We start from the raw sequence: 27,587 nt of genomic DNA on the forward strand, positions 1-27,587 counted from the left end.
TTGAATTTGAAATAGGTAATGTTTTGAATAGTTTTTTGAGTTTTATTGAAATCTTACATGAACAAGAAATTGGAAATACAATCACATCAAGGAACAAATTGCCACGGCTTTGACGTTTTTAAGCCAAACAAATTTTGTAGGGCAGATTTTCAAAAAGGTGTGAAGTTATAACAATTTAAAAACACAGTTAACCTACTTCTAGGAATGCAAAACATACAATCATGTTATTTTCAATACAAGAAAACTTAATTTGTTGTAATTTCTTAAAACTACTAAGACAAAGCACTAGCTTTTACTTTTATGTACAGCATACTCCTATGTAGTCTATCCCAAATCCAAAAAAAAAACAAAAACAAAAAACAAAAAACCTGTCCAAAACCAGAGGTTCTGCAAAATCATGATTGAACAGTGTGCCATTCCTGCTTTTAAACTGCTAAAATGAAGCCTAAAATGATAAAAGCATTGAAACCCCATATGGAGTTCAGGAATTCTGCAAGCCCAGTAATGTCCAAGTGCGTTTATGAAAAAGAAAACTAAGAGACTCGAGTATATACACAATAGAGTGATTCTTCAGCCCAATACAAATGGCAGCCAATCGCTACTGAAGGATGAAACATTAAGCCAATTTTGTTTTGAAGGATGTAGAGCTATAGCCAATTCTATGTTGCCAATATTCTCAATCCCTCCTCACTTGTCTACTTCCACTGTTGCCCATAAGTATCCTGATAAAATTCCTGGTTGTCATTATTGTAACCATAGTTACCGGCATAGTCACCACCTTGCTGGAGCGGCTGCTGAGCGATGGGTTGGGAGCCCCAGTTCTGCTGGTTGTTGGTCTGACGGCGCTTGGAATCAGGTTGGTTGTACCCATCTGCCTTTCTCTTGCCTCCTACGTTGCCCCCACGGTTGCCCCTGGCTCCACGAGCACCACGTCCTCTCTGCTGCTGTGCAGGACCCCCTCTCCCACCCCTGGCTCCTCTTGGCGGTCCCATGGGTGCCCCCCTCTGTGAATAGCCAGCTCTACCTCTTGGTGGTGGTGCTCCCCGCCCCCTAGGAGGTGGAGGAGCGCCTCTCCCACCCCTTCCTCCTCCTCCTCTTCCTCTTATAGCATAGCCATCATCATAGCCGTAATAGGGATCTTCATAGCCACCACGGTAGTCATGATAGTCATAACCATAATAATCATCATAATAATCTTCATAGCCATAGTAATCTGGGGGATAGCCATATCCACCTCTCCCTCCACGGCCTCGGCCTCTAATAGGAGGTGGCATGCGAGGCGGAGGGTAGTAATAATAGTCTTCATACCTGTTAAGGAAAAGAAACATGCATTAATTTATCTTCAGAAGTCTCCCAAAATAAACTACAGTTTTTTCCCATATTAATTAACAGTATACAGTATGGAGAAAAGTGACTCATTCTTTTAACTAGCTCATATTTTGCAGCAGAAGTCCGTTCAGTATCACAGCAGTGCAAAAATGAACACTCACGCAGTGCTTCTGGAGGCTTGTCTGGCAGCCTGACGTTCCTTCCTTTTCTTATCAGGCGGTTTTGCTAACACTATTTCAATTTCTTCCCCTTCTATCTCTTTTCCATTCATTTCATTCATAGCCTGTACAAAAATTAGAAGAGAAACATCTAAAAAAATCACTTCCATTCAACAGGAAAGTACGACTTTCTGAAAGAAAGCAGCTGGGCTGCTGCAGAATAAACTGCTTTCTATGCTTGATTTCTGTCCTCTAGATACATCAAATACATCTAGGATACATCAAATTCTATTCAAGTCCCTCTTTATCCATCAGCTACACTGAAGCAGGACTTTTTTATATAAAATATTTTTCTTTGTATCATAAAGTAAAATAATTGGATTAAGATACTTATCTAAAAACATTTCAAAGAAAACATCAGCGGAAGTTCTCACTACTCACTGACACAAAAACAGCTTACTCGTAAGCCAGTTAGAAAGCACGCACAAGAAGAGTAATAGTAATATATTTGGACTTCCTAACCAGTCAAACACGCTATGTGAATGTCTCCAAGGACATCAAGTATTTTACACTCAGTTGACTCTGAATGATTTTTTTTTTGGGCGGGGGGAGGGGAAGGGGGAGGGACAGGGAGATTTTAGGCCACCTGCTGAGGAAAAGACTACTGAAACCTGGTGATCTCATCAAGTAAGGCAACAATCTTCCAGAAAAGTAGTGTCCATGTGAAATTTGTAGCTATCAAATGCATACTCAAATAGAACTTAATACAGGTGGCATACGCACAAAGTGCAATCAGGACTCCACCTCCAGCTCTATCTTGGGTTATCTACTTTGCATGTAGTATTTCTGGGTACCAGTATATGCATTAACAAAGACTTCACAGGTCTCTACAGCTATATGCCTCCCCAAAATAGTAAAGATTATGGCTAATTTATTCCAAAGGAGGTATGAAAATAAGCATACTCTGGAATCAATGAGCCAATTCTGTCTTCCATGCATTAATATCTTAATAATGCTTTAGTTAAATAAACCAAACACCTATTCACAGGAATTTGTAAATTACAACAATCTGTAAACCAATTTAGCGGCCATAAAACAGAGGGGGAGATGTGGTAACATTCCAGCTTGTTTCAGGGAAGAAGAATATTATTAGAGACGCTCTAGTACTGATTTTGGTCCGACTCTTCATAGAAGAATGTCAGCCGCTAGCAGTGTTCAGTTGCTCAAATGCAACAGAGAACTTAGAATAAAGATTTTCTGGGAAGTTTGAGGGACAGAGGCTAATGCGTTTTTAAGACATACTGCATTAAAACATGTCAGGAAATAAATGTCACTGACTTACCCTTTCTGGGAATTCAGGCTTCCTTACCCTCTCTTGGACAGGGTCCAAGACTATCCAAACTGGCTTCCCAACTTCATAACTATGAGTGACATTCATGCTAAAGCCATATTCATAAAGCATTCTGAAAAGACTTCAAGGTACATAACACCTCCCTCCCACCTCCACAAAAATCTATGTAGGTATTTAAAAACAAGAGAAAGTGATTTCTGTAAAACTTAAGCCCCTGAAATACAAACAGCAGAGACTAATGACTTTCTTAACTGCTCTTAGATACAGAGAAAAAGATTATTTAGAACTGCTTTGAAGCTCAAAATAACCATCTTTAATGTTTAAGAACCAGTTTAAGTGAAATGCTCTAGGGAGCATGTACGGTTAAAGGTAGGGAAAAAAAATGCATTGAAGGAGATGCTAGCATCATTCCTCTCCCTTTCACAAATTACTTCAACTACCTTGCAATTTCTATTCACGAATTTGTCACCCTAAAAACTACACAAAAGCCTTTAAAGAGGGGTCTTTGAGAGACAACTAATACCTTCTGCCAGTGTTTCCTCAGAAAAAAAACTGTCTAGGTTGATTTTTTTCCTCTCTTCTCTAGACTCTCCTGCATTGGTCTAGATATCTTTTCCAGTCTATTTGTTTGCTACAGTTTTGTCCTTTGAAAGTTTCACATCCTCCTAGCTACTGAAATCACAGGAACAAAATCCTTACAATTAAAATTCTTGCAATGGGACCTTATTAAATGTGCTCTACAGATTGTCTCACCACGTTATATATTGCAAAGAAATTCTTAAAAACATTCGTAGAAAATAAACTGCTCACATCTGATTCCGCTAAGGGGAGGGAAAAAAAAAAAAAAAGAATAATCAGCTTACCTTCACTGCTGCCCCTCTGTCCTCAAAATGAACAAAAGCATAGTCCTTCAACTTTTTTACTCTTTCCAGCTTTCCAAACTCAGAAAAGGATTTCTCCAGAATTTCTTCTGTCACAGTGGTGGCCAAGTTTCTTACGAATAAAACTTTCACCTATTGAAAAACGAGTATGAAAGTTGCGAACCCAAAATCACGCATCAAAGGAAATGAACATTAACTAAAAAGATATTACTGTCTTCTATGCATTAACGATTTTTAGCTAATCCTGTAAATTCTGTGCCTGCTTCCAGACAAGACAGCCTTGTAGTTATCTGCATGAAATTTCTACACCTACTGTCCTTCCACACTTCCCCTCCATGATCAGCAGCATATCCAACATTCATTTTCTGCTTCTGGGATGCTACAAGTCCCAGTAAAATTTTTGTAACAGACTTCTAGAGCAGCAAAGAATTTTCCCAAAACACAGGGATAAAGAGCAAAATGTCATTCCCTGTGTTGTACTTCACCAAGTCCTCTTACTCTGGGAAGTGCTCTTCTAAAATATCCACCTACTACTCATTAACAGCAGAAGCAGAACGCTAAGGAGACAGACTTGTGTGCCAATCCAGCAGGATAATTCTGTATATATTAATCTAAATAGGAATAGCCAGTTGGAACAACCATGTTCCTGATGTGTTGCACAGGCAACTGATTTACAGCATCCAATGACGTTTCCAATTACCTTTGCCATGACTTCTGGATCAGGCTCCTCTACTGGGTCAGCCCACTCCACTGTCACAACATTTCCCCAGACTTTTACTTTCCCACTCATCAGGCGGCGTCGAGCTTGCGCTGCTGACTTGTGATCTTCATATTCCAAGAAGCAGAATCCCCGATTCTTCTTTTTATCATCAGGTTGATGATAGAGGATGACATCCACCAAACCCTCTGAAAAACATGTCTTTAGTATTGAGCTTAAAAGAAAAAAAAAAAAAAACCACACCTGAACTCTACCCAAAACAAGTTAAATCATTTTAATACGTAGCCTCTGAACTTAACACCTGAAGTGAAAGTAGCGTGAAAGAGTAGCATGAAAAAATGAAGAAAACAAATCAAAATTGGATATCCACATAAATACATCCAATTTACCTACAAACAGGTTACCTAGAAGGTAAAATTCTCCAAAACAGACTTACCTCAAAACTAGGCCCTGCAAGACATCAACACAAACAGTTCACACAGTGACAGTTTGCTATATATTCTTTTACCATTTTTACATTTGTGAAAAGCAGTCAGCACTACTACATGGTATCTCCCATGCCTCCAGGGGAAGCTGGAGAGTTTCTTCCACATCTCTCCAAAAAGAGGAGAGATAAGGAAATGAATATTCACCTTCTGTTTTCATCACTTCCCTGCAGTACTTATAAATAGCAATCCTAAAAAAGAAGCAATAGATTAAAACTTTCCTACAGGAAGAAGAGCAGGTGATCAAGATTTTAACCTCTCATATAAAGCACAAGCATCCTTCCAGCGACGAGCTGATTGACTGTTCCTATCCACTGCATATACTGGGGAACATTAAAATTCCCTGTAACCTGATTCAATATTGCCTCTCAGCTGATTTCTTTGTGCTGCTTCCCTGTCATTCTTCAATATACTTTCTTTTGAGGATCCTCAAAAACTTCTCAGACAAGAAACTATTGTAGATCCAATGAAAAACACAGATCCTTAAACACTAACCTCGAACAGATAACAGAACTAGGACTTCCACATTTTTTCTAAGTTAATTCATGCTGTTTCTATCTCACATTGTAACCCTACAACATCAATAACGTCACAAGCAGTAAGACAAAGCAAACTCAGAATATACACTAGTCCCTTTACGCTCCATCACAAAATACTTCTCATAGATAAGATTTCTACCAAAAATAAACTTGGACTCCAACTTGAAATAGTTTTAAATGATATCTGAAAGAACCTGCTGCAAAGCTAGAACTACAAAAGAGAGACCAAAATGGTATTTTGGGATCAGTGCAACAAACCTAAAATGCTCCTTACCTGTGACTTTACTGAACTCTTCCAATATGTTTTCCTTGGTCTTGTTCTTTGGAATTGACCCAACAAATAACCTGTTGTTTGCCACAGAGATGCATACTCCAAGGTGCTTCCCAGGACGAATTTCATAGTTGTCACACTGCAAAAATAAGCCACCAGTCATTTGCATTACCCATTACAATATGGGTGAAAAGAACCCTAAAAAAATCAGACAGTCAGCTATTCCCTTCAGACTCTCTAATCTTTATACATTGATATTGAATTCACGTGGCAGAAGAATTATTAGAACTGTGATATTTGGTCAGCATTGACTTAAGAGGAATGTTGGCGAGTTTAGGTCTTCCGCTGAAAACTTTGAATATTCTGTTGAATGGGAAGCTACAGAAATAGACTGATGTACAGGGAACAGGACCTAGATACAAACTGTAGGGGATAGACTGATTCACATACTGTTCATCTCACGCTTGAAAGCTACTTCGAGACAAAAGATGGCTTCTTCCTGTAGTTGGACTGACCACTGCTCACTACTGCTGTTACTAAAACACAAACACATAGCCTTCTAGATACTGTGAGTACTTCCACTTTTTTCAGTTGGCTTACTTTGATAGCTTCTTAACATAGAGCATGCTTGCTCTGCGACGCTCACAAGCCTAATTTACAGTACGGTGTGCTTCCTCGTTTCTTCCCCTCCTACTCTCCTGGCAGAGATTTTCTGGTATACCTGTAAATGGTATACCTCTATTGTTTCAGCTTTCCATAAAATATTTAAAATACTGTCATTTAGCCTATCTCTTCATATCACACTTCTAGCCACAGTTAGATTACTCTATGGATAACAACATTCCTTGACAGATCTTTACAGACCAGAGAATTCAACCTTTAAAAAAAAAAGTTTACTAAAATTCAAGACAGACATCATCATCTTTGGTTTAGGTAGGATTTTCAAACGGGCTTAAGTCTGATCAACAGCCAGTTTCTGAAAATCCACCAATTTTTTAAGAATAAATTTTCAGCCATTTTTACCCTAGCTGAGACAGTCATACACATGACAGAGCAATACCTTGAATAACCTTCATATTCATGAAGAATTAAAGAAAGTTAAAGTACCACAAGCTATCAAATAAGACCACATTAGGGAAGACAAAAACATTTCAGAATTTTGCCTCACACAACAGTGCTTTGTAACTCAGTAAAATTTTGAGCTTTAGTGCTATGAACTTAATCTGAATCTACCTTTCCAAGTATAGCTCATAAAGCCATTTTACCCCCAAAATCAATCCTATTCCCACCGGTACATGTACATCTGAAGCACAGCATTCACACAGTGTAGAAGCAAAAAAACTTGAAATTTCAACTTATTTTCGGTACTGGATAAACCTCGCTTTTCTATCAAGGCTGAATTAGCATCAAAATTTTGAATGTGCTGGCCCTCATTACTTTTTCCCTACTAGCCTGTAGAAAATCTTGTACAAGCCTGTCCCAGATAATTAATGTTAGTAAAGTTGGGAGGGGAGAAGCAGCTTTTCTCCTTCAGAAGTGAAAGTAACTCAGCATCCATCACTCATCTTCAAACACTGAAATCCAAAAGCAATCAATTTCAAAGATATACTTCACGTGAGTTTAAACAGATATTCAAGCAGGTATTAAGAAAAATAAAACCTAAAAACAAAACAAAAACCCAACACTAAGTGAGGATATACAAATCCTAATCCTAAAGCCCAATATAACAATTGCAACTATACCTAAATACATGAAGTATTTAGGGAGGGAAAATGTACACTGGAACATTTAGATGCAGCGACTCCTTCTGAAACCTTTACACTGAGCTACGACTGCTTCTTAAATGTCCTTATCTATTCCAGCTGAAAAAAACAAGATGTTTGGGGTTTCTCCCCCCTCCCCCCAATTTATCCAGGATCAACTGAATTGCATTGAAGCAAATGGGATCCAGCATTTCAACTACTTTGGTTTCAAGTACAAGCAGTATTTCACAGCCATATGCAGTACCTTCAGAAATGCAAACTGATCCACCTAATTCCATTTCCTACTCTTGGGTATATAAAGGCCACATTATACTGCTATGCTGGTGAATAACCTCGTAAAGACAGACCTTAAGTATTCAGTCTCTAGCACATTCATTTTAAAACTTCTGGCAGAAAATACACTAGTTTGTCAACAACAAGCACAAAACTTACCCATGGCTGACATCTCTTAGAGCCTACCTTCAAAGGTAAGGCTAAGTAAATGAAGCAGGGCCCCAATCTGATCGCTAACTCTCATTTTTCTTTCCTGAGGGTTGCTCTATGTGCTTGCCAAATGCTCCAGATGCAGATGAAATCAGGTTTGCATTTGAGCTAACTGTACTGCTGCTATTGGAAAGAACCAAAGGCCACTGGGAACCCTAAAGATGCAAGACACCTACTCAGAGACCTCTTCCACTGGAGCATAAGGAAGATAAAGCATCTCGAATTAGCTCTTTATAGTACAAAGGTGATGCAACTTAAACATAGTGAAGCTTCAAGAATATCTTTTCAAATTGTAATCAAGTAAATTTTTATCCTAATCACCCAGGGACCCTAACAGATGGAGGGCTACAGTTCTAGAAGCAGAGCTTTATTTATATACACTAAATCAATTCAGGAAACAATTTTCATGAAAGTCAAATTTTGTGTCCGGCAACGAATGCTTTAATAAAACACTTATCTAACAGATTTTCAACATGCTGACTGTTGTCATCATCTTGTCCTATCTAAAAAAAAAGAGTTACTCACCAGTTTGACCGCTTCCTGTGCTGCATCTTTACTACAAAAGGTAATGAAAGCATAACCTCTGTTTTGACCAGAAAGAGGATCCATCATAAGGCGCAGATCCCAAATGGGACCAGCCTTCTCAAAGAGCGGTACCAACTCATCTTCATACAAGTCTCGGGGGATCTTGCCAACAAAAACCTAAAAGAAGAGGACACTTAACTGAAGATTTTGCAAAAAAGCAAACTTGCTTTTAATATTTGAAAGCTCCCTGAAAAGCAAGTACATTGCAGCATAAACCTTCATAGAGAAACACTGCAGACTTAACTGTGGACAATATTATTGCATCTCCTATCAAGTCTTCTAAACCTCCCACTTTGCATATGAAAAATGTGGTTTTGTTATTTATAATTAAAAGGTCAAATTTCTACATCTGAAGAGGTAAATGGGCCTTACCTGATTATAATTCTGGCAATTAAGAACAAATATCCTACACTACCCCAGGCCAAAGCAATTCCTTGATCTTGTAGTCTTCCTAAATCATTTTCTATTCCAATCTTGATTAGAAAATTACAGACACGGAAAAGTCTACAAACATCCTTAATAAGTTTCCCCAGTGGTCATTTTCACTTTTAATATACACTGTAATATTATTTCTAGTCTGGATTTCTATTTCAACTTACACCAACTGAATCTTATCATATTTGTCTGAGAAAATCTGGAGTCCTCATATTTTTGTTCCTTATGTAGAGCGATGACTATTCACGTTCGTTCAAGTTTTTGTTAAGGAGTTTAATCGGTTCAGCTGAGGTCTCACTAGAAAAGATTTTTTCAAGTGTTTAAACACTGTAGCTCTTCTCCGAATTCTCAATATCTTTGAACTGCTGATACAAGTCTACTGTGCAAAAAACCCATCAAGATCAAATTCTATTTTAAATCAAATGCTCTTCAAGTAACTTTCTTACAGCAGGAATTTTGTTACCATGCCTGCCAAAGATGGATCATTTTAAGGGTTGGTAGCACCGAAAAATATGGAAATAAGTTCTCTTTAGCTTAAGAAGAGGGAGGAATTTACAGATTATTGGTTTTGGATAATACAGTTTCCTAAAACTTTTAAATCAAAACTTGCAAAATACATACTTTTACCCACCCAAGTTACAGACAAACTATTAATAATTTCCCCAATATTTACCGATACTTGCTAATTTGACTATTTTAACCACTGTAAATACTGCTACTTCACATAGGGTTTTAATTCAATTGTAGTACTACCAATTTTACTCAAGCTTCTCTCCAAGCTGACTTAAGACACACATAACATTTTTTTCTTCTAAAAATGTAGTCTAGATAGAGCTTCTAAAAACATCTTTTTAAAAATTAGTTTGGATAATACAATACCAAGGCAAAGCACAGTGCACTCTTATTTTTACACATTTTGGTTTTAACTCTATCACTTAAACATGACTTACGGTTCTTAACTTCAAATACTAGTCATAGTATTGGAACCTAGTAGAAGCCAACCTTTCCCATCTAGGCAAAGCCTTGCTAATAGTCACATCTTGTACTGAAGACTTGGCAGACAACACCAAAACTGAAGATGCACAGAATACTCTCATAAGCTATGAACAAACCTATGAGAATATCATGACTTCGATTAAAAAAAAAAAAAAAAAAAAAAAAAATAGAATGCAAGTTATTTTCCTCCAAAGGAAAGCTAGAATCTTTATAGTGCTTGTTATTATACCCCTTCCTGAGATTCAGTTTTCAGAGATTCCGTTTCCAGAATTTTTCTTCCATGTAGCTTAGGCTCTCAGTTCACTGTGAACACCAACTGGCCAAGTATTATTTGCTATCGGGGAAAAAGGAATGGATCTCTCATACCGAACAGAAATTTAACGCGAGAGCCAAGAGGCCTTTCTTAAGAAAGGCTAAGAAATCCCTGCAAGAAATGTTTCTATTGTCATTACGTTATTGTCACAAGCATTTCATTCCAAATCCCATGTGCAAAATTCAAAGACAAAAGCCAGTACCTTCATGGAAGTGCACAAAACAGGAACTGCAACTGGCTATTAAGGCAGTGAAACTGTCAACGGAACTGTCAAACTGAAAGTGGTTTTCAAGTCAGTCAAATGTAAACAGTCTGCACTAAATTCTTCAGACTTCACAGTCACTCAACAGAAACTGAAGCTGATGTGCCAAACAGATGACTACTCTGCCTTAGAAAGAAAAGAAAAAATCCCACCCAAATACAAAAAAATTCTACTTTTCCAGCTATTTACCAAAGATTTACCTTCCTTAAGCTTCTCCGTTCCCTTGTTTCCTTCCTGTCTCTTTGGTATACTCTAAATTAAGTATCATTCTCTCTACAAACTTCAGACCATCATCAAAGCCGTAAGATTGCTATTACACTTCAATTCAGGTAATACACTCCAGGAGCTGGGATGAACAACAGGATTTCATTTGAATACACTGATATCTGACCTATACGCTAGAGTAAATTCACATCTGTACTGGGAGGACTGAATGTCTCCATGGGAATAATGATCATTCTAAAGTGAATTTACTCTGAACCTGTAAACTTTATATACTATACGATCAATAATAGACATGACAAATGCCACAGAGATATCTTGCAAGAGTCTAAAGAAATATCCGCAATAACTTTCCTTAGGTATGCCAGTAAGTTTGAGAAAAGTTTCTGAAATATCAAAGAATGTAAATATCAGATGTCTTACTTCATTTTACAGTTCTACAATAAAAGTACCATGGAAAAAATTTTGCAAACAGGCATTACTAGTGATATAACATAGATCTGATTTAAGCAGGATGCAACTGTCTCATCTCTGTGCCTTTGTTGAGATCACTGACTATTAGACTTACATTTTCAAGTTTTGCTTCCTAAAGGAAATGTACAAAGTACCCCAATTCACTTCTTTCTTATTACTGTTTTAGATTAAATAAGAAAATTCTGTCAATTAGGGAGAATTTCATCTTGTTTCATGAACAACAGACTTTCCAGGGCATTATTCGGGGATGCAAACCACTTCAGCGCTCTAGATGACGCATCCTTCAATTATTTTAACTGCTGAACAATTTCTGTTGCCATCCCAAACTCATAAAAGTGTACAGTGTTATAAGAGCTTCTTCAAAACTTCATCTCCTTGTAATAGCGCTTCATGTACAGTCAATCTTTTTTAACGGCCCAATTTAAGTGTTAAATTAATGTAGGCCACATGACTGTTTGAATTCATCCGAATCTACAGTCTTCATAAAAATAAGGAAGGGAACAGAAATTCTGGTACTTACAGTACAAGAACCTTTCAGTGGAAGAGAGACACTAAGGGACAAGGGCTTTAGCTAAACCTCCACATTGTTCCAGTATAAAAGTTATATTCTCTGTGCACTAAATACAGCAAAAGCTTTGCTTCGTTCAACTCCCGCCAAGTTTATTGAAAAACTGGTTCCCAAGTTAGAGAATTATAATATCATCTGAGTCTTCCCATTCAATTTATTATTGACAAAAGCAGTTTATTTACTGCAACATCTTAAGCATATAACACAACATTTTCCAGCTGACAAGTTAACCTAACAATCATTCTCCGACTTTCCACAAATTCTAACCATATACCCATATAGGAGCAGATGCAATACCAATTTATCATTCATAGAGCCAAAAGTAATTCTGTATTTTTGCCAAAGACATTCAAAGTCCATGGTCGTTATATATTTACGATAAATTTCAGCTCTGAAAAGGACATGGTATCCTCAATTTTACATAGCCTAAACTGTTTCATAAATATATAACCTTATACGTGATCAGTGTAGCACATATCAGGTAAATAATCATCTATTAAAAAGTAATTTCAAGTTTTCATTTCACACCACTGAAAAACACTGAATTAGAAGTCTCTGAAAACTTCAGGAGCAAGACATATTTTACATGGACACCCCTCAGTAAAACTAGTCCAACAGTTAGTACAACAGATTTAAGTCATTTACTCAGGACTGTACCACGCTAACTTTGAAAAGCACTTTTCCACTGCCTCTACTTGTGTGAGAAAAGAGGCTGGTATTTAACAGTTATCAATGAATCTCCTGTTCTTCAGATCATGCCTTAAATGAAATTATATTCATTTACACCTATTGCTGAAGGATGGAAGTCAAATATGGCATCAGCCACTTCCTTAATTTTTTTGCTATGTCAGTCTAGATAGGCCATATGTAGGTCAGAATATCTACGGCTTGGATATAAATATTTAGGTCCTTGGACAGCTGACTGAAGATCAGGACTGAAAAAAAATATGTATTTTAACCCGTTCAGCAAACATACCTCAACTTCATTAGCTATTACAGATACATGCAAAACCCACAGATACAATGTTGGATTTACGACCCAGCATTATCCAACTAAAATACTGAACATTTGTCTTATTTGCATTGAAGTTCTAATGTTACTAAAGTTCCTTTTGTTCTTCGTTCACTTAAGTAACCCTTCCTTGCTGTGACTGAAGTCAGTCAAACTCATAATATTCGCTCTTCTTGTCTGCACTTTAATTTCAAAGGTTACTAGAATTGCAACTTAGAAGTTACTACTGTCTACACATCTTCCCATGTTCCTTCGCAACTGGTTTTTAGCCACTTCCGAACCACAATAAGACAACTTAAAGTAGTTTTGTGTAAATAGCTGCAATTTAAGAGCACTAAAAAATTTGTTTCTTTTTACAGCATTGCTACCATATATACTTTAATAAAATAAACTACAACTAGCATGCAGAAAGCAAACTGAAGAGGAGCTTGAGCTATGCGAGTCATCAGTTGCTACATTTCAGTTCAAGGATCAATTCAACTCCGATATCAAAAATCAGTCACAAGAGTATGATCAAGGGTATTCAAAGCACTTAGAATAAACTGCACAACAGTATGCTAGCAATTGAAGTCTTGCAGAGTAGGTAAGGAAGGAAATACATAGCTCATGCATTTTGGAACCAAAAAAAATTTTACTTTTAGTTTGTCAGTAAGATGTGCAAACAGATTCATTCACAACCTTGAATTTCCCAATGTGTTTAGTGACTAGACTTTATCCTTAAAGGAACACACAACTTCAAGAAGAACTGGTGTAGCAGAAGGAGGAAAAAAAACCTCAGAAATTTTAAGTAAAACAAAGCAGCGCTGTACAAGTCCCTTGAGGATAAGCAATTACCAACATTTTCAGATGCAAACGAGAAAACAAATATAAGAAGAGAATAGGGAGAGGAAAACAAAAAGACCTCATAATTGTTTCCATTCGCATCCAATAAACACTTTCATAAAAATCTAAATACTAACTTATGACCTCACTGTAATCAAAATGCTCTATGTTGTAGCAATAAGTCTTTAAGTAAGTTCATACCAAATCCTGTTTCAATTATGTTCGCCTCCAAGCTTCCACACAGCTTTAACTACTTTGTCCTTCTGAGTTACAGAATCACAGCCCCAAAAGATCTAGCTGCTCTTAAGGCCCACCCACTTGCATATATACATTAGACTGCTTCTCCCACATAATCCTTTCATCAAAACATTCAGTGTGACGATTTTAAAAGGTGAATGTTTGACGTGCTGAACATCCATGAAGGTTAGTTTTCCTCCACAGAATACTGAAGCAGATCTTGAAGGTGAGTCAGAAGCAGAGTTACCAGGTAACGAATTACACTTAGATGCTGGAGACTCATGGTCAAATAGGTTGGTCCATGAAATCATAGGACAGCTGCATCATACTCAGATGCGTTCATCTCCATCTGACAACGCCCTTTATTTCTTCCACTTCCTAGCTTCAAAATCAGGGCACGTCAATTAGTAGTGGAGAAACCCTTCCCAAGCCCATACTTCAAATGCAGTTTCATAAGAAGCAATACTAATGTAGCAGGTCACGATCCCCACCGTTCAGGCAGTCTCCTGTTGCTTATCTTATACCAACTTTTAGGTTCAGAGCCCTCTGTCAGCCGATAAAGCTTTAAACCTTACTAAAACAGTAGAAAACCCAGCCAGCAAATAAATGAACAATGACGTTTCCTGCCTGTTCGGCAGATGCATTCTGTCTGCAGAAGAGTAGCAAGCGTGCGTGCTAACGCTAGAAAGAAGCGAGTCAGGCAAGAGAAAAATTGCATCAGCGCAGCTCCCCAGTAAACCACAGTCCAGAGAAGTAAATCTGTGCGTTTCAGGTTAGCAGATGCTTGCAATACTTTTCTTTAGCTAAATCCTTGTTAGCTAACACTTTTCTATTAGCTAAACACAGAAAAGAAAACAGCAAAAAAGCCTACAAGAAAATTAGCATTCATGAGCTGGAAAATGTATTTAATATATAAATATTTACAGTAGAAAGACCCCGTATATCTGTATAATTAAAAAAAGTTTACCTAATATACATTTTATCAAAATCAGTAACAGTATCTGGGTACCCTTAAGAAGAGGTTTGCCATTACAGACATCAGTGACATTTTTGGCGTTGACATATCTGAGCTGCTGCAAGCTGAGAGCACTGTAGCACTGTTCAAAATAAGTTTCAGACAAGATATTTACTGCCACAATCCAAAAGGCTCTATCTTGCGTCTTTTCTAATATTGTGGAGAAAAACATGAAAAGAATGGAAGGGTTGAGGATAAGACAGAAGAGGTTGTCATATGCTTAGAAGAAATATCTCATGCTGGGAAGAACTGCCACACAATAACTTCCATGTGTTTGAACATGTCTTCCTAGTCTGCCAAATCATAAGATCAGACTTAAGAGGTTGAGTACTATGCCTCAGAATTCAACAGCAAGAGCTAAGCCTAAATATAATAAAGCATACAGCAGTTTAGGCAAGGTGTTCAGCAGCTCAGCCAGTCGAATCAAGCAGTATTCCTAAACTAATCAGGCTTGAAATAATCCTGCAAAATGCTAGGATTAAGTTCATTTGGTAGAGGTCTGATTTCTGTAAATGGCCAGTTCATTTTTGCTAGACTCTAATGTTGACGTCCTTATCTTAGGGGAGTTTCCACAAGTTACCCATTCCAGTAAACTTTGTGAGACTCACGAGTACAAAAAACATACTGTTAATAGTATAATAGCCTTCCCAACTTCACACTCTTCCCTGTGACTTCCTGAAGATGCTAATCATCACAGACAAAAGAAAATTACCTACTGTCATCAATTCAATATTTTCAGTCACCAGATATAGTGCATTTAAGTAACGTTTTTTACAAGCACATGATCACACTGGCACAAAACACAAAATTGGTTAATGACTTCTAAACCACCTTTTAAGAATACAGAAAAGCAAAGCTCTAAAAAAGAGTCCATGTAGCTTGTTTCTCATTTTAGTACATGGACACTGTTATACTAGGGGCATCTGTAAAGTGTGATAGCTTCAGGATCAGCCCAAGCAAGCTTCACAGATGTTTCTGTATAGACTGAAGCAAATGCAAATAAACCATTTGCTAATGATTACTAATGTAAATGGTCCTCCTCAAAACTTTGTATATGAGTATACTCATATATAATACTGAAGAGTCTTTTTCACATTCAGCACATTGCATAAAACATCATTGCTGCTGTCCCTCAAATTTTATTTACATTATGAATAACAGCCAAATACTTTTTAGTTATGCTTTTAAACATACAGCTAATAACTTAATAAAAATGACTAATATAGGTACGTTAAGTTGGACCATGAAGTCTGACAACTTAGTGATCTAATTTATATTTTAGGAAACTTTGTTTAGCCTTCTCCAGTATACTCTACCTGCTTTTTCCACCAGTCCATTACCCTGTTTTCCACAGACTAGTCAGGATTAAGAAAGACTCGTTAAGACAAAAACATAAACGCACACTTTCCTCCACAATGCTTTAAACTTTCAGTTGTAATATAGTTTACTTTCCGGTACTTCTAATATAGCACTTCACACAAAAATTCAAAATAACCATCAGGTTAGTCTACGTATACTGACCTCTGTTCCAATACCAGGCTGAACACCAGAATATACAGTATCTGGAGGAGGGCCCCCATATTTCCTCTGTCCTGTGGTTACATCCAAAGTGTAACCAGTCCTCTCTAGCAAAGCCTGAAAAAGATTGTCACATTAGTTAGGGGGGAAGAGGTAGAGGATATTAAAAAACATGAGGAATAAAATAAAATGTTCTAAGAAAAACACTTCCTCATTTGTTCTTTGCCGCATTTGAGAACAAAGTACATACGGATCAAAAAAAAAAAAAAAAAAAAAGATATTTGGGGTTTTAAAAAAAAACACACACAAACAGCAAAATCAATTTCATACTGACAGAGGTGACTGGAAACAACCCATTTTTCTTTTTCCTTATTTGCTGTTTTACTCTTTAACGTTGTACATAGCACCTTCAACACTCCAGAACACCAGAAACTGAAAAATCCTAATTGTTTCTTAAGACATTGACTAATAGAGACTCAATCTTGTTGAAATGTCTGATTAGTCTCATACTAATTTTATAAGCTCATATGAACTTTAATTTAAAAGACAAATTAATCTTCTCGGGCAGACCTCTGTTTTCACAGTCATCATACAACATTAGGTTTATGTATTTTGGTAACTGTATAATTAGGTAGATCTGTATTTCAAACAAGCAGACACTCTCTCTTTTGAATTTCTATCTTGCATAAATTTCTTTAAGGCATAAGCATGAACATACTTATTCTGGTAATACTGATGGTTTTTAAGGACATTCAAAATTACTTCAGTCTGTGTAGAGGCAATATATTAATTCTCTGGTATAGAATAATACTTTTTTTTTTTTTTTTTTTAAATGTTACCTTGATCTTTGCTTCATCTGGTCCCTTCGTTGACTCCTGTACTTTGCTTCCTTGTTTCTCTCTTTGCCTGTAGGTCTTCATAACTCCACATAAAAATGCACTTTTGTTCTGTAGATACAATTTATAAAGTAATTCAATTGTCTGTATGAAAAGCCCTGGGTGACTGAATCTTAATACTCCATACTGCGAGATCACTGTATCAAGCTAACACAATAAGTAAAATGCCAAAATAATTATTTAGAAAATTTCTAAAGGAATTAATTGAACAAATGCGTAAGACTGAAAAGACTATCAGGTTCCAAGTAATATTTTTACCTTATTTTCTCAATGGCACGCTCATTTTACCATCTGAGAGTTTTTGCTTTGCACTCAAATACGTACACGTTTAAGGCAATTTTTAACAGGCTTGTTATTTGGGTTTGAAGTATTAGAATACAGGAACATGAATGAATTTGTAAGTAGTAACTCTCCTGTGAGTAGTGTCAGAACACTAATTATACTTATGTGCTCATACTCCTGGAGCTCTCACCTTACCTGTACATGCGACAGGTCACTTTCTTTAAACTGCTGTAATACAGAGAGGGCTCCTTCTTCATTAAATTCCCTAAGAGCATCAATTGCTCTTTCATCAAGATCGACATAAGCTACCAACCCTAAAAGTTAAAGATAAAGAAGTTACAGATTTCTATTGAATTTCATACAAACTAAGCACTATGCAGTTTGCTTTTAAAGTCAAAAAAGTTACGTTTCATATCAATAAAGAATTATACATTAAATATCAATTACATATTCCTACACAAGCATATGAAAGAACATGAGTACAATGAAAAAGTTAAATTAAAATGTATATACCTAAGCACTAACTGAAGTGTAAGATTATACCCCAGTGTAACAGTTTTCGAATGTTTGGGAATCCAATCTGCTGCACAAAAAAGCAGTATTACACATCAGGGTTTGAAATAACGAACTCTGGCTCACTTCTAGTAGGTTTATGAATTTCAATTTCACGCTTCCTTCTCCTGAAGAGAGCTGTTCTAAAGTAAGCTAGTATGTGAACATTACATGTATCCTATGTGAAAAAGGAGCCACCTGACTGAGGAACAAACTCTTACAAAGCACTATCCCACAAAATATTAGAAAGTAGAATGGTTCATTCACTCTTTCCTCCAACTTCAAAAAGCAAAATTAGTGAACGTCTTAGATGTCTTTTTTTTAAACTCATTTTGTTGTCCATGCAGTTCAAAAGCCAGAATTCAAAAAGGTATTATTTCGAGCCCTGCTATGTACCCAAACAGGCCAATGTTAATTTTACAGGTGCAGTCTCCCCCAAGAAACATTGGACCAGTTCTGAAGCACTTTTCTCAGTTTAAGAACCTTTATAGGGTCTTTCTTTTCTTTTGTAATGCACTTACATATGCTGTGGAGTGTCACAACTATAGACGTTAAGATTTGTACTTTCTAAACCATACAGTGAAATTTAGGGACAGATAATCAAGAACTCCACACACTTTGCAACAACTCTATCTCCAGAATACATAGATTACTTAACTGGTATTTGAATTCAAAAACGCACAGTAGTGCCAAGCCCAAGGACTACATTTCAGAAGTGATCCTGCATATTGGAAGGCACCTGTATCCTTCAGGTAAGACCTCAGCAGATTAAAACACCCAAAGTTCAACCCCAAATTTAGCTCTAGTGGCAGAAGTAGTTTGTTTCACTGACAAACCCCTGCACAATGCAAATTTCTTCAGTTGGTATTAAGGAAATGCGAATAAATGTTTTCAGAAGTTGCTCATGCAATGGAATTATACTAGGTAGTCAGGTTCTGGGCTGAAAAGCTTTAACTCCTTTGAGAACTCCTCACAACACAACCTAACTGCAACACAGCTAGAGCCCCACAAGTTCCTCTGCCCAGGCATATTATACCTACTCTCAAACCATCGAGTGCACATCGTCATGATCACAGTTCAAAAGGGTGTATCTACAGCCAATAAAAGCTGGCAAAAGCTTGATGAAGCTCACTGTGAATGACTTCCAAAAGACATCATCCATGTGAGCCAGAATATCATACTGAAGATGGATAAGGTATTGTTTTTGAACTGCCTTCACTTCGTCAGTGGAATTTTGACTCTTTTCAACAAAAACTGTCATCTTGCCACCAAGGCATTCAAGAAAACACATGAAGCAGTTCTACTGCATCTTGTATATCTGTTCACAGAACACACTCTAAAGAGGAAAAGAAAGTTTCTGTTTATAGGACAAAATAATAAGGGCAAAAACAAAATAGAAAAACCTTTTTCTATAAAGAAGCCTTCTCTCTAGCACTTGCAGAGACCACTTGCTACCAGCAAGGTATTACTCAAGTTGCTAGATAGCTTAGTCCTCAACTTTTTCAAAAAGCAGTCTGTGTCAAACTGAACATTTCAGTGTAATAACCATCATGGATTCAACTGTCCACTCAGAACTAGAGAGAACACAAAATCCACAGGCAGACTCAATTCAAATGTAGTCCCAGGCAAGACAAGCTAGTTGCTTCCTTCACTAAGTCACCTATCCAGCCTTCCAGTATTAAGAACCACTGTGAGGAGTTGACAGTAGAAAAGTAAAAGCAAAACGATGATTTGGACTGAAGAAAAAAAATGTACAGTTTAGTATGCTCAAACACACATCTGTATTTGACAAGGTCTAACAAACTAGTGCTCTGTGCCCTAAAGCAACTAAGATATCACATACAACACTAAGGATGTGTCAAGTAATTAGTCAGTGTCAAACCCAATTTGCCTTTAGGGAAGTCAAAGTAGCAAAACATTCAGAGCTACACAGATCAAAAACAATGAATTTTTAAACCTTAATCTATAAAAATTTGAAAATGGTATGCCCTCACTTTCATAACCAGTCAGAAACAAGAAATGCATATTATACCTGTCTGAAATATTTCATCAAGTCTCTCTGCCACCTTCTGTGGGAGGCCTGCCTCTATCAGTGTCTTGTAGTGTTCTGTGTGAGTTACACTGGAAGTATCCATTGGTTCTTCCTCTTCTTTTAATTGTACCGCATTACCATTCACCTGATTAGCCATTTTATTATGCTGCTGGAAAAAATTCAGGAGCTATATTACAATAAGCCAGAAATAACTAGTTTGTAGGACAATGCATGATTTATCTAAACTAATTTGTATACATGCTGCAAATGACCTGTATCAAAGTTTTATTTAATACTTTCTGGATGCAGCTGATCTAAATTTCAAAGGAAAGTACAACCCTTAGTACTGTGGAAAATGTACATGGAAGAATTCACATTTTTTTTTTTAAATGTACTTCATGTACATAGCAATGTCTAAACTTTATCTGCTGATTGTCAGTAAGTTCACTGGTTACCATAGCAGCTGGAATGTACTGGGATACGATATAACATCCTTTAAAGAATTAGAAGAGCTAGTGCTATTTTCATCTCCCATTCCTCCAATTTTAAAACAACGATGTATAATTTAGTGAACATATAACCCTGCAGGGTAGCTTAACATATCAAAATGTCAATACTTGTTTGCTAATTTTCACTTTCTTGGCTTGTTGCCACGTCTTCCTTCAAACCCAACATGTTATATAAGACTAGCCAAACACTTTCTCACAACACTGTCAGGACTCAATAAAGATAAGAAGAGTAAAAATTGCACTCTGAAGCACATTATAATTTCAATCTGCAACTGAGAAGTTCCCATGCTTTCAGATTTAGTCAAATAGAAGCTCTACAAATCACAGCTACTTTTTAAAATCTATAATTTACTGGTTTAAAAGGAAGCCATGACCGCAGCATTTTGAGTTCTCATATATGTAAAAAGACTTGATGTATGAATTAATAAACTGATTGTAAATCTGTGCACTGAAAAATGCACAACTATCTTCTCAGACAATTCCAGTAGGCTTTGCCCAATTGATTAAAAACAGTTTCAATATCTCAAATAGCCAGCCAACAGATATTTAGTACTTTCAAATAAAAAGGCTGACAAGAGGCAATTCAACTACCCAGCAGAAAACATTAGGATGATCAGTTGTTAAGTTCAGAAATGAAATGAGCCTCAGGCTTCAAAAGACAGGGAAGAAGTAAATGATCAGCAGTGAAATGATAACCAGAAAGACATATGCAGCATGGTAGGAGCAACGCAGCAAGTACTAGAATACAGATATGAAGATGATTCAAGAACAATTTTTTTAAAACGTTGAGGCCTCAAGCTATTTACTATGCTAAATAGTTCTACTGCAGAACAAGCCTCCAAAAATAACCACACCTAAAATAGTCACTTTGGATACCCATCCCTTCTGAAATAAAGCTTATGAACTGTTTGGGTGAAGATCTGCAAGCTTTAGGATGGAAGGGAAAAAAAAAAAAATTTTTTTTCTTCAGACAGAGAAGTAGTGGATTTTTCTAAAACTGTATTGACTTGAAGGGTGACTTTAGAATGCCATTACAGCACCTAATGTTGTTTCTCTATCAGATGTCACTCTCCGATGTGCAATTGGCAAGGAAATGATATAAAGTCCTCCGCATGTGCGCGGAGATATATCTATATATATATGTATATATTTACATGTGTATATGTGTGTGTGTGTATACATGTGCATAAACACATACACACACATTCCATTTCTTGACCAGAAGAAATTGCTTTCCAACCAATTCAGTTTAGTTAGAAACTGAAAAGCAATTACTTAAAAGCAACTGTGACTATATCCTAATTGCATAGGAAAAATGCTACCTGAAGACTACAATCATGCTTACCTACCATTAGAAGCGTTAACTGAACTCTCAAAACACCAAATCAATATAAAGTTTCTATAGGTATGGATAGAAAAATCATGGAAAACAAAATCAGCTAGATGTCTACTTGCTAGAGAGCCTCTGCAAGATCTCAAACTTGAAACAGCGTGGGGCAGGGAAGTTTAGTTTAACTGAAAGTTAAACTGAAATGAAAAGGTACGATACCATTCTAAATCCCTCTTCTTAAAAATGCATAGAATATACACAAAATGATGTACAAATGATACTGATATTTTTGGTTTTCACTTGTTCACTGCCTCTTATAAAATCAATTGCATATACATCTTCTCTGTACAGGAAAAAAAAAACAAGAACCATGAGACTAAAACATGTTAATATAGAAAAAAGTTATTTGAAACAGTTAAGCACTTTTTAAGCTACAACGGCTTATGCTGATGCTCCCTGAACATGTTTGTGCTTTTTGTGAAACCAGATTAGTTTTCAAGTGTCAACATTTCTACAAGTTTAGCCTTGCTAAATATGTGCTGCCTTGCTTATAACTGAACACAAGGTTGACAGCTACTGTTTCTAGGTAGAAAAACCTCATCTGCAGTTCAAGAATTCAAACTTATGACAGGCAAAATTTGCAGCCCAACAGCATGAAGATTCATTACCTTCACTGCAAACATACATTAGTACGGGGGTGGGGGCTACATGTAATGCCATAAATATCCAATTATTACATACCAGACATTATTACATACCACTGCAACTGATCAAATGCTTTCTTAAGTAAGTATTTTACTACATGGTATGCAGACAATGGAAATTAAACTATCAGTATTTTAAATTACTAGATGTATGGGTTATTTTGGCTTAAAGTCTTTAGGAGGATACTAATTGGTTAAGTCAAATGCAGTGCATGTTCACCATCCCACAAAGTTAAGAGGGGCATAAACTTTATCTATTTCCTGTAACACAAACTTAACTAAAAAAAAAAAAAAAAAACTTTCTTAAAGAATTTACTCTGGAATATTCTGAAAGTGACATAGCTGTAAAGAATACTTGGGTCCTAACAGCACCCAGAAGGAGCATGCTCCTTTTCACAGTTATAGCAACAGATTCTCCGCTGGCTTTGCAAGCTTGGCCTGAAATCCAAGATTAGAGTGGCTTTTTTCTTCCTGAATCATCACCACCAAGTAAAATTACATCTCTTACAATACTGAAATCTGCACTCTGAGTTCACAGGTGATGCACTAATCATTTTTAACTAAATAATATTAGTTCTAATATAACTAAAAAGTTATAGCAGAAAGATAATTTAACTCTTCCTCTAGATAATGTGAGCCAGATGTAGGTAGCAGGGAAAAAAAAGTAATTTTTAACTGAATTTTATCAGTAAGGAAAATATATACAAAGATTTGATTAATATTTTTGCTCCTTGCTAAAGGAAATACTAAAAGCTTATTAAAGAATAAAAAGAAGTGAGACATATCTCTGTTTACATGTGCAGTATGTCCGCGTGGCTCTGCTTATGACAGACCACAGGAAAAAAGCACACACATGCAGGCAAAATTGATATGCATACAAATATTGCACTGAAGACCCTTTCATGTATATCAAGTAACTCAAACATCTAGAGAATAGGAAGACTGGTTGAACTGCAAAGATTTTAAGTGTGGATAACAGGAAAGGATCACGTATATTAGTTTGGGATACACGTTTGTTTTTTAAAAACATGCACAAGTGGATGAACTTAAAAGTATGTGCATAAAATTGTGCTTACCAAATGAGCAGCAGTAAGTACATACAGGGGGCAACTTTAGATTGCCAGCAATGTGTTTTAAAGGCCATGAATACTCGATCATATTCAAACATATTTTTAGCCTTCAAATTCCAAGCAAAAGGTATTGCTGCTCATCCTACCTCCCAAAAGACTAATTTGCCTAGTGACTAGTCCCTCTTTTAAGAGCTAATCATATGACAGGTTGCAGGTTAAGAAGTACAGGTGCTTCTAAATTATCCAGAAACAATTCCCCCTCCCCCATGCTTAAACAACTCAAATGGTTCAAATAGTATTTTTCCACCAAGAAAAAATGAATTAATATACACCTGACCATGATAGCATTTGGCATATTAAAACAGAAACTTGATCTCAGCCCTTAACAGATAATCATTGATGAAACCGCCATAGTGTTATTATCTCCTATTTTTTATACCATCCCTCTAGAGGCTGCCACCCTCAGACTAGCTGAGCATACTTCCATCCAATTAATTATAAATTCAGTCTAGTTAATTCAAAACATGTTCAGTAACAGCTTAAATGAGCAGAAATGGAAACTTCTGGCAGAAGGACAATAATATTTTAAACTACTATAACCAACTTTGCAGTGATTATCCAACAATACGGTTCTCAGCCTTCTACTGTTTAACTTTGATTTTGCAAAGGAACTAAACTGTACTTGTTTAGCAAAGGTGGACAGGAAGCATAAGTCATACATAAAAACTCTGCACCAAAGCCATTTCAAGTTGCTTATGTTACTAATCCTCCTATTGAATACATAGCCTGCAGGGTCTAAAGAGAAAAAACAATAATTAGACTACATTAAAAATAGAATTGGGGGAGGGGGGGGATGTTAGACTGAGTCTGATTTTTTTTTTTTAAATGAACCTCAAGAAAACAAATTTAGTCCCCAGAAAAATATCATCAGTCTTGCACTTAAGGTTTCTGTCAAAACACGAAGAAATTTATGAGCAAGGGGAAGAAAGGATCTTAGATTAGGAAACTCAACTGGGAGTTTATTAAAACCTCACTTGTTCACAAAAGTGACTAGCATATCCCTTAACATTTCTTTGTGCGAGGATTATAGCCATTTCGTTTCAACTATAGCTTATTCAATCACGGAAAGCGTATTTTAGTAGTTTAATTATATCATACTAATGAACATTTTAGTATGTCATATAAGAAGACTTGTTTTGAAGTTATCACATCTTTAGAAGTAATGGCCTTTACACATTAGCAAAGTTTTCTTACCAGCATCTCATTGACAGACTACCTTTACAACGATGAGTAGTTAGCACCCTCACCCCTCCAGCACAGTTTTGTCTTTCCCATTCCATAATGCCATGGAATGAAAAAAAAAAAAAAAAAAAAAACCTGAGAACCTCCATCATTATCCTAACCAAAAGACTAGCACAGTCCCCACAGAAACTACGCTTCATTACCTATGCAAGTATAAGCAGTCCCTCCATCAAGAGATGACTCTACCACAACAGGTTAGCAATGTGCACAAAAGCCATCAGTGCCATTAAAATACAGCACTGACTGATTCAGTACCTACCACGTTTTGCTAACCTGAGCTATAAAAATCTACGTACCCTAATTTCTACCTGGAGCTGGCCTTTTATGGCTCACCTGATTGTCTGGGTTGTACAGAACAACGTCCATAACATTCTAGTTCAAAACAACACTTCAGCAAAAGTGAGCATTATTCTGATGAACTTGTCCTTAGAAAGTTTTGCAGATCTTTGTCTATGAGAGCAGGGAGCATTGCTTCTTTCGACAAAACTATTGAGTATTAGTGGGAGGCTCAAATATTATCCCAATAGGGATCACATCTAGATAAAAAACTGAGAGGTAAGGATATTAAACACTCATGGAAAAATATAGTTTCTAAGATAGAAAAATGTCATCTAGCCTCTGCTAGTTTGCAAACATTACAGTTTACATAGTGAAATTACACTGTAAAACTCTGGTTAGATGGTCTTTACTTTTAGAAGACACATAAAATAATTCAGTGCTATACAAAGTATAATCTTAAACAAAAAAAAAAAAACCCAACAACTTCATATACATTAACTCCCTTTGCAGCCCAAAAATATCATGCTGGTAGGATCCTTCAGTGAGATACTGGGGGGTGGGCGGAATGCAAGCAACTTTCCTCAAAGAAAAGCTTAGTCCAGTACAGCTCAAGTATATGATTAGCCACGTCCAAGAATTAATAGGTAACAAGGTCGCTAAGATCCAGTAACTAGAACCACGTGAAAAAAAAAAAAAAAAAAAGGAGGGGGATTTAAAAAAGGCTTCGTTTAAGGTTTGGTAAAGATCTTTTGGTAAAGAACACTTAAGAAAACCAATGTCCTTGCAACAATGCTTCCTTCAGAGCATTTAGCAAGTGTTACTGTCTCAAACAAAATACTAAGTGCCAACCTGAGAGCTGCGAGAAGATGCAGTGCAGTTCTCCCTCCCTACAGCCAGCAGTATCAAAATGCGCTCTACAAGATTTCAGAGAGTTATTCATAGCGCTGGCAACAGCGATGCGTTTTCTGTCAAAGTCTTTTCCAATTCCCCACACGCATAATGCGGCACAGATCGGACAGTAACCACGACAGCTGCCTATCAGGGCGTCTGAGCTGTTAAAATACTGTTTTTCCACACTGCCCAAGAGGGGATCGAGAAAGGGCTTAACTCCCAGCGCAGAGGGACACACGGCAGCCATCGTTAGCAGTACCGCAAGAACAGCTCCCGCCACGCTTCCTCCCCAGCCACATGCAAGGCTAATCCGCAAGGCCGGGCGGAGCCAGGGCGGCCTCCGGCCGCGCTGCCCTCCCCATGCAGGGCCCGCGCCGGGCCGCCGGGCCGTCCTCCCCCCCCCGAGGCCATAGGGCCCGCCCCCGGCCGCTCCCCAGCACCCGCTCCCGCGCGCGGTCCACCCGCCCGCTCCGCCGGGGCCTGCGCAGCAGACACCGTGCCCGGGCACCAGCGGCGCCGCAGTCCCGCTTCGCCTACGCGGCGCGGGCGCCCCAGGCCCGCCTCCGTCAACGCCGGGCCTAGGCGGAGCCCGCGCCTGCCACCCCGCCGCAGGGCCTGCCCGCGAGCCCGCTCCTCCTCCCCCGACCGAGGCGGCCCCCCGACACCATCGGCACCCCCCGGAGACTAACCGGAGCGGGGCCTGCGCGGCGCAGCTCGGGCCCAAGCAGCGACGGCAAATGGCGCGCGCTCCTCCTTCTCCTCATGGACGGCGACGCGACCCCGGCAACACGCGGGGTTTCCCGGAACTGTTTCCAGGGACCGCTGCTTCACCCACTCAGGGACTCGCACTTCAGACAGGCAGCCGGCAGCGCCTATGAGAAGCGGGAGGCGGGTGGCGCAGCTATTCCCAGATGCCAATGAGAGGGAGGCTCTATAGCCAATCGCGCCGCGCTTTCAGCCCGGCGCGCCGGCAGGGACCGAGCTGGGGGGATTTAAAGGGGCAGCGCCGCCCGTAGCCTTGCGAACAAAGGGAGCGGGACGGGTGCGCGGGGGGCGTCCCGCCCTGGGCCCTCGCGCGCCTGCGGCCGGGCCCCGCCCCCGGCGGCCGGGCGTCGCCTGCGCGCCAGGGCCTGCGGCTGGGTGCTGCCCGAGGTGGCTCATCCCGGGTGGTGACTGGGGCCCTGGGGCAGACAGCCACCGGCTGAAGGCGTTGCCCGTCGGGGTTAATCCTAGCCCTGAGGCCGGTGGGTGTCCCGGGGGCCGCGTGTGAGGAATTCACAGCGCGGCCCGGGCCCTGCCTGCG

The 27,587-nt window shown here is 38.2% G+C and overlaps 1 protein-coding gene across 4 annotated transcripts; it reads right to left on the minus strand.

The window, feature by feature from the left end:
- On the minus strand, positions 1-27,367 carry HNRNPR (heterogeneous nuclear ribonucleoprotein R). Of its 4 annotated transcripts, none has more exons than XM_068917578.1 (11): positions 26,974-27,365; positions 20,200-20,365; positions 17,811-17,929; positions 17,277-17,384; positions 16,441-16,554; positions 8,504-8,680; positions 5,736-5,871; positions 4,420-4,625; positions 3,702-3,851; positions 1,491-1,612; positions 1-1,308 (listed from the first exon to the last, which is right to left on the minus strand). In XM_068917578.1, the coding sequence occupies exons 1-11, from the start codon at positions 27,046-27,048 to the stop codon at positions 696-698; spliced, it is 1,986 nt and encodes a 661-aa protein (XP_068773679.1). In that variant the 5' UTR covers positions 27,049-27,365; the 3' UTR covers positions 1-695. The 4 variants fall into 4 exon arrangements, with proteins under 4 accessions (XP_068773679.1, XP_068773678.1, XP_068773677.1 ...); XM_068917577.1 differs by having other exon boundaries at positions 20,200-20,368; positions 26,974-27,332; XM_068917576.1 differs by having other exon boundaries at positions 20,200-20,386; positions 26,974-27,082.
- Between the last annotated feature and the right edge of the window lie 220 nt (positions 27,368-27,587).

This window comes from Struthio camelus, chromosome 23 (genome assembly GCF_040807025.1).
Source record: "Struthio camelus isolate bStrCam1 chromosome 23, bStrCam1.hap1, whole genome shotgun sequence".
Lineage (NCBI taxonomy): Eukaryota > Metazoa > Chordata > Aves > Struthioniformes > Struthionidae > Struthio > Struthio camelus.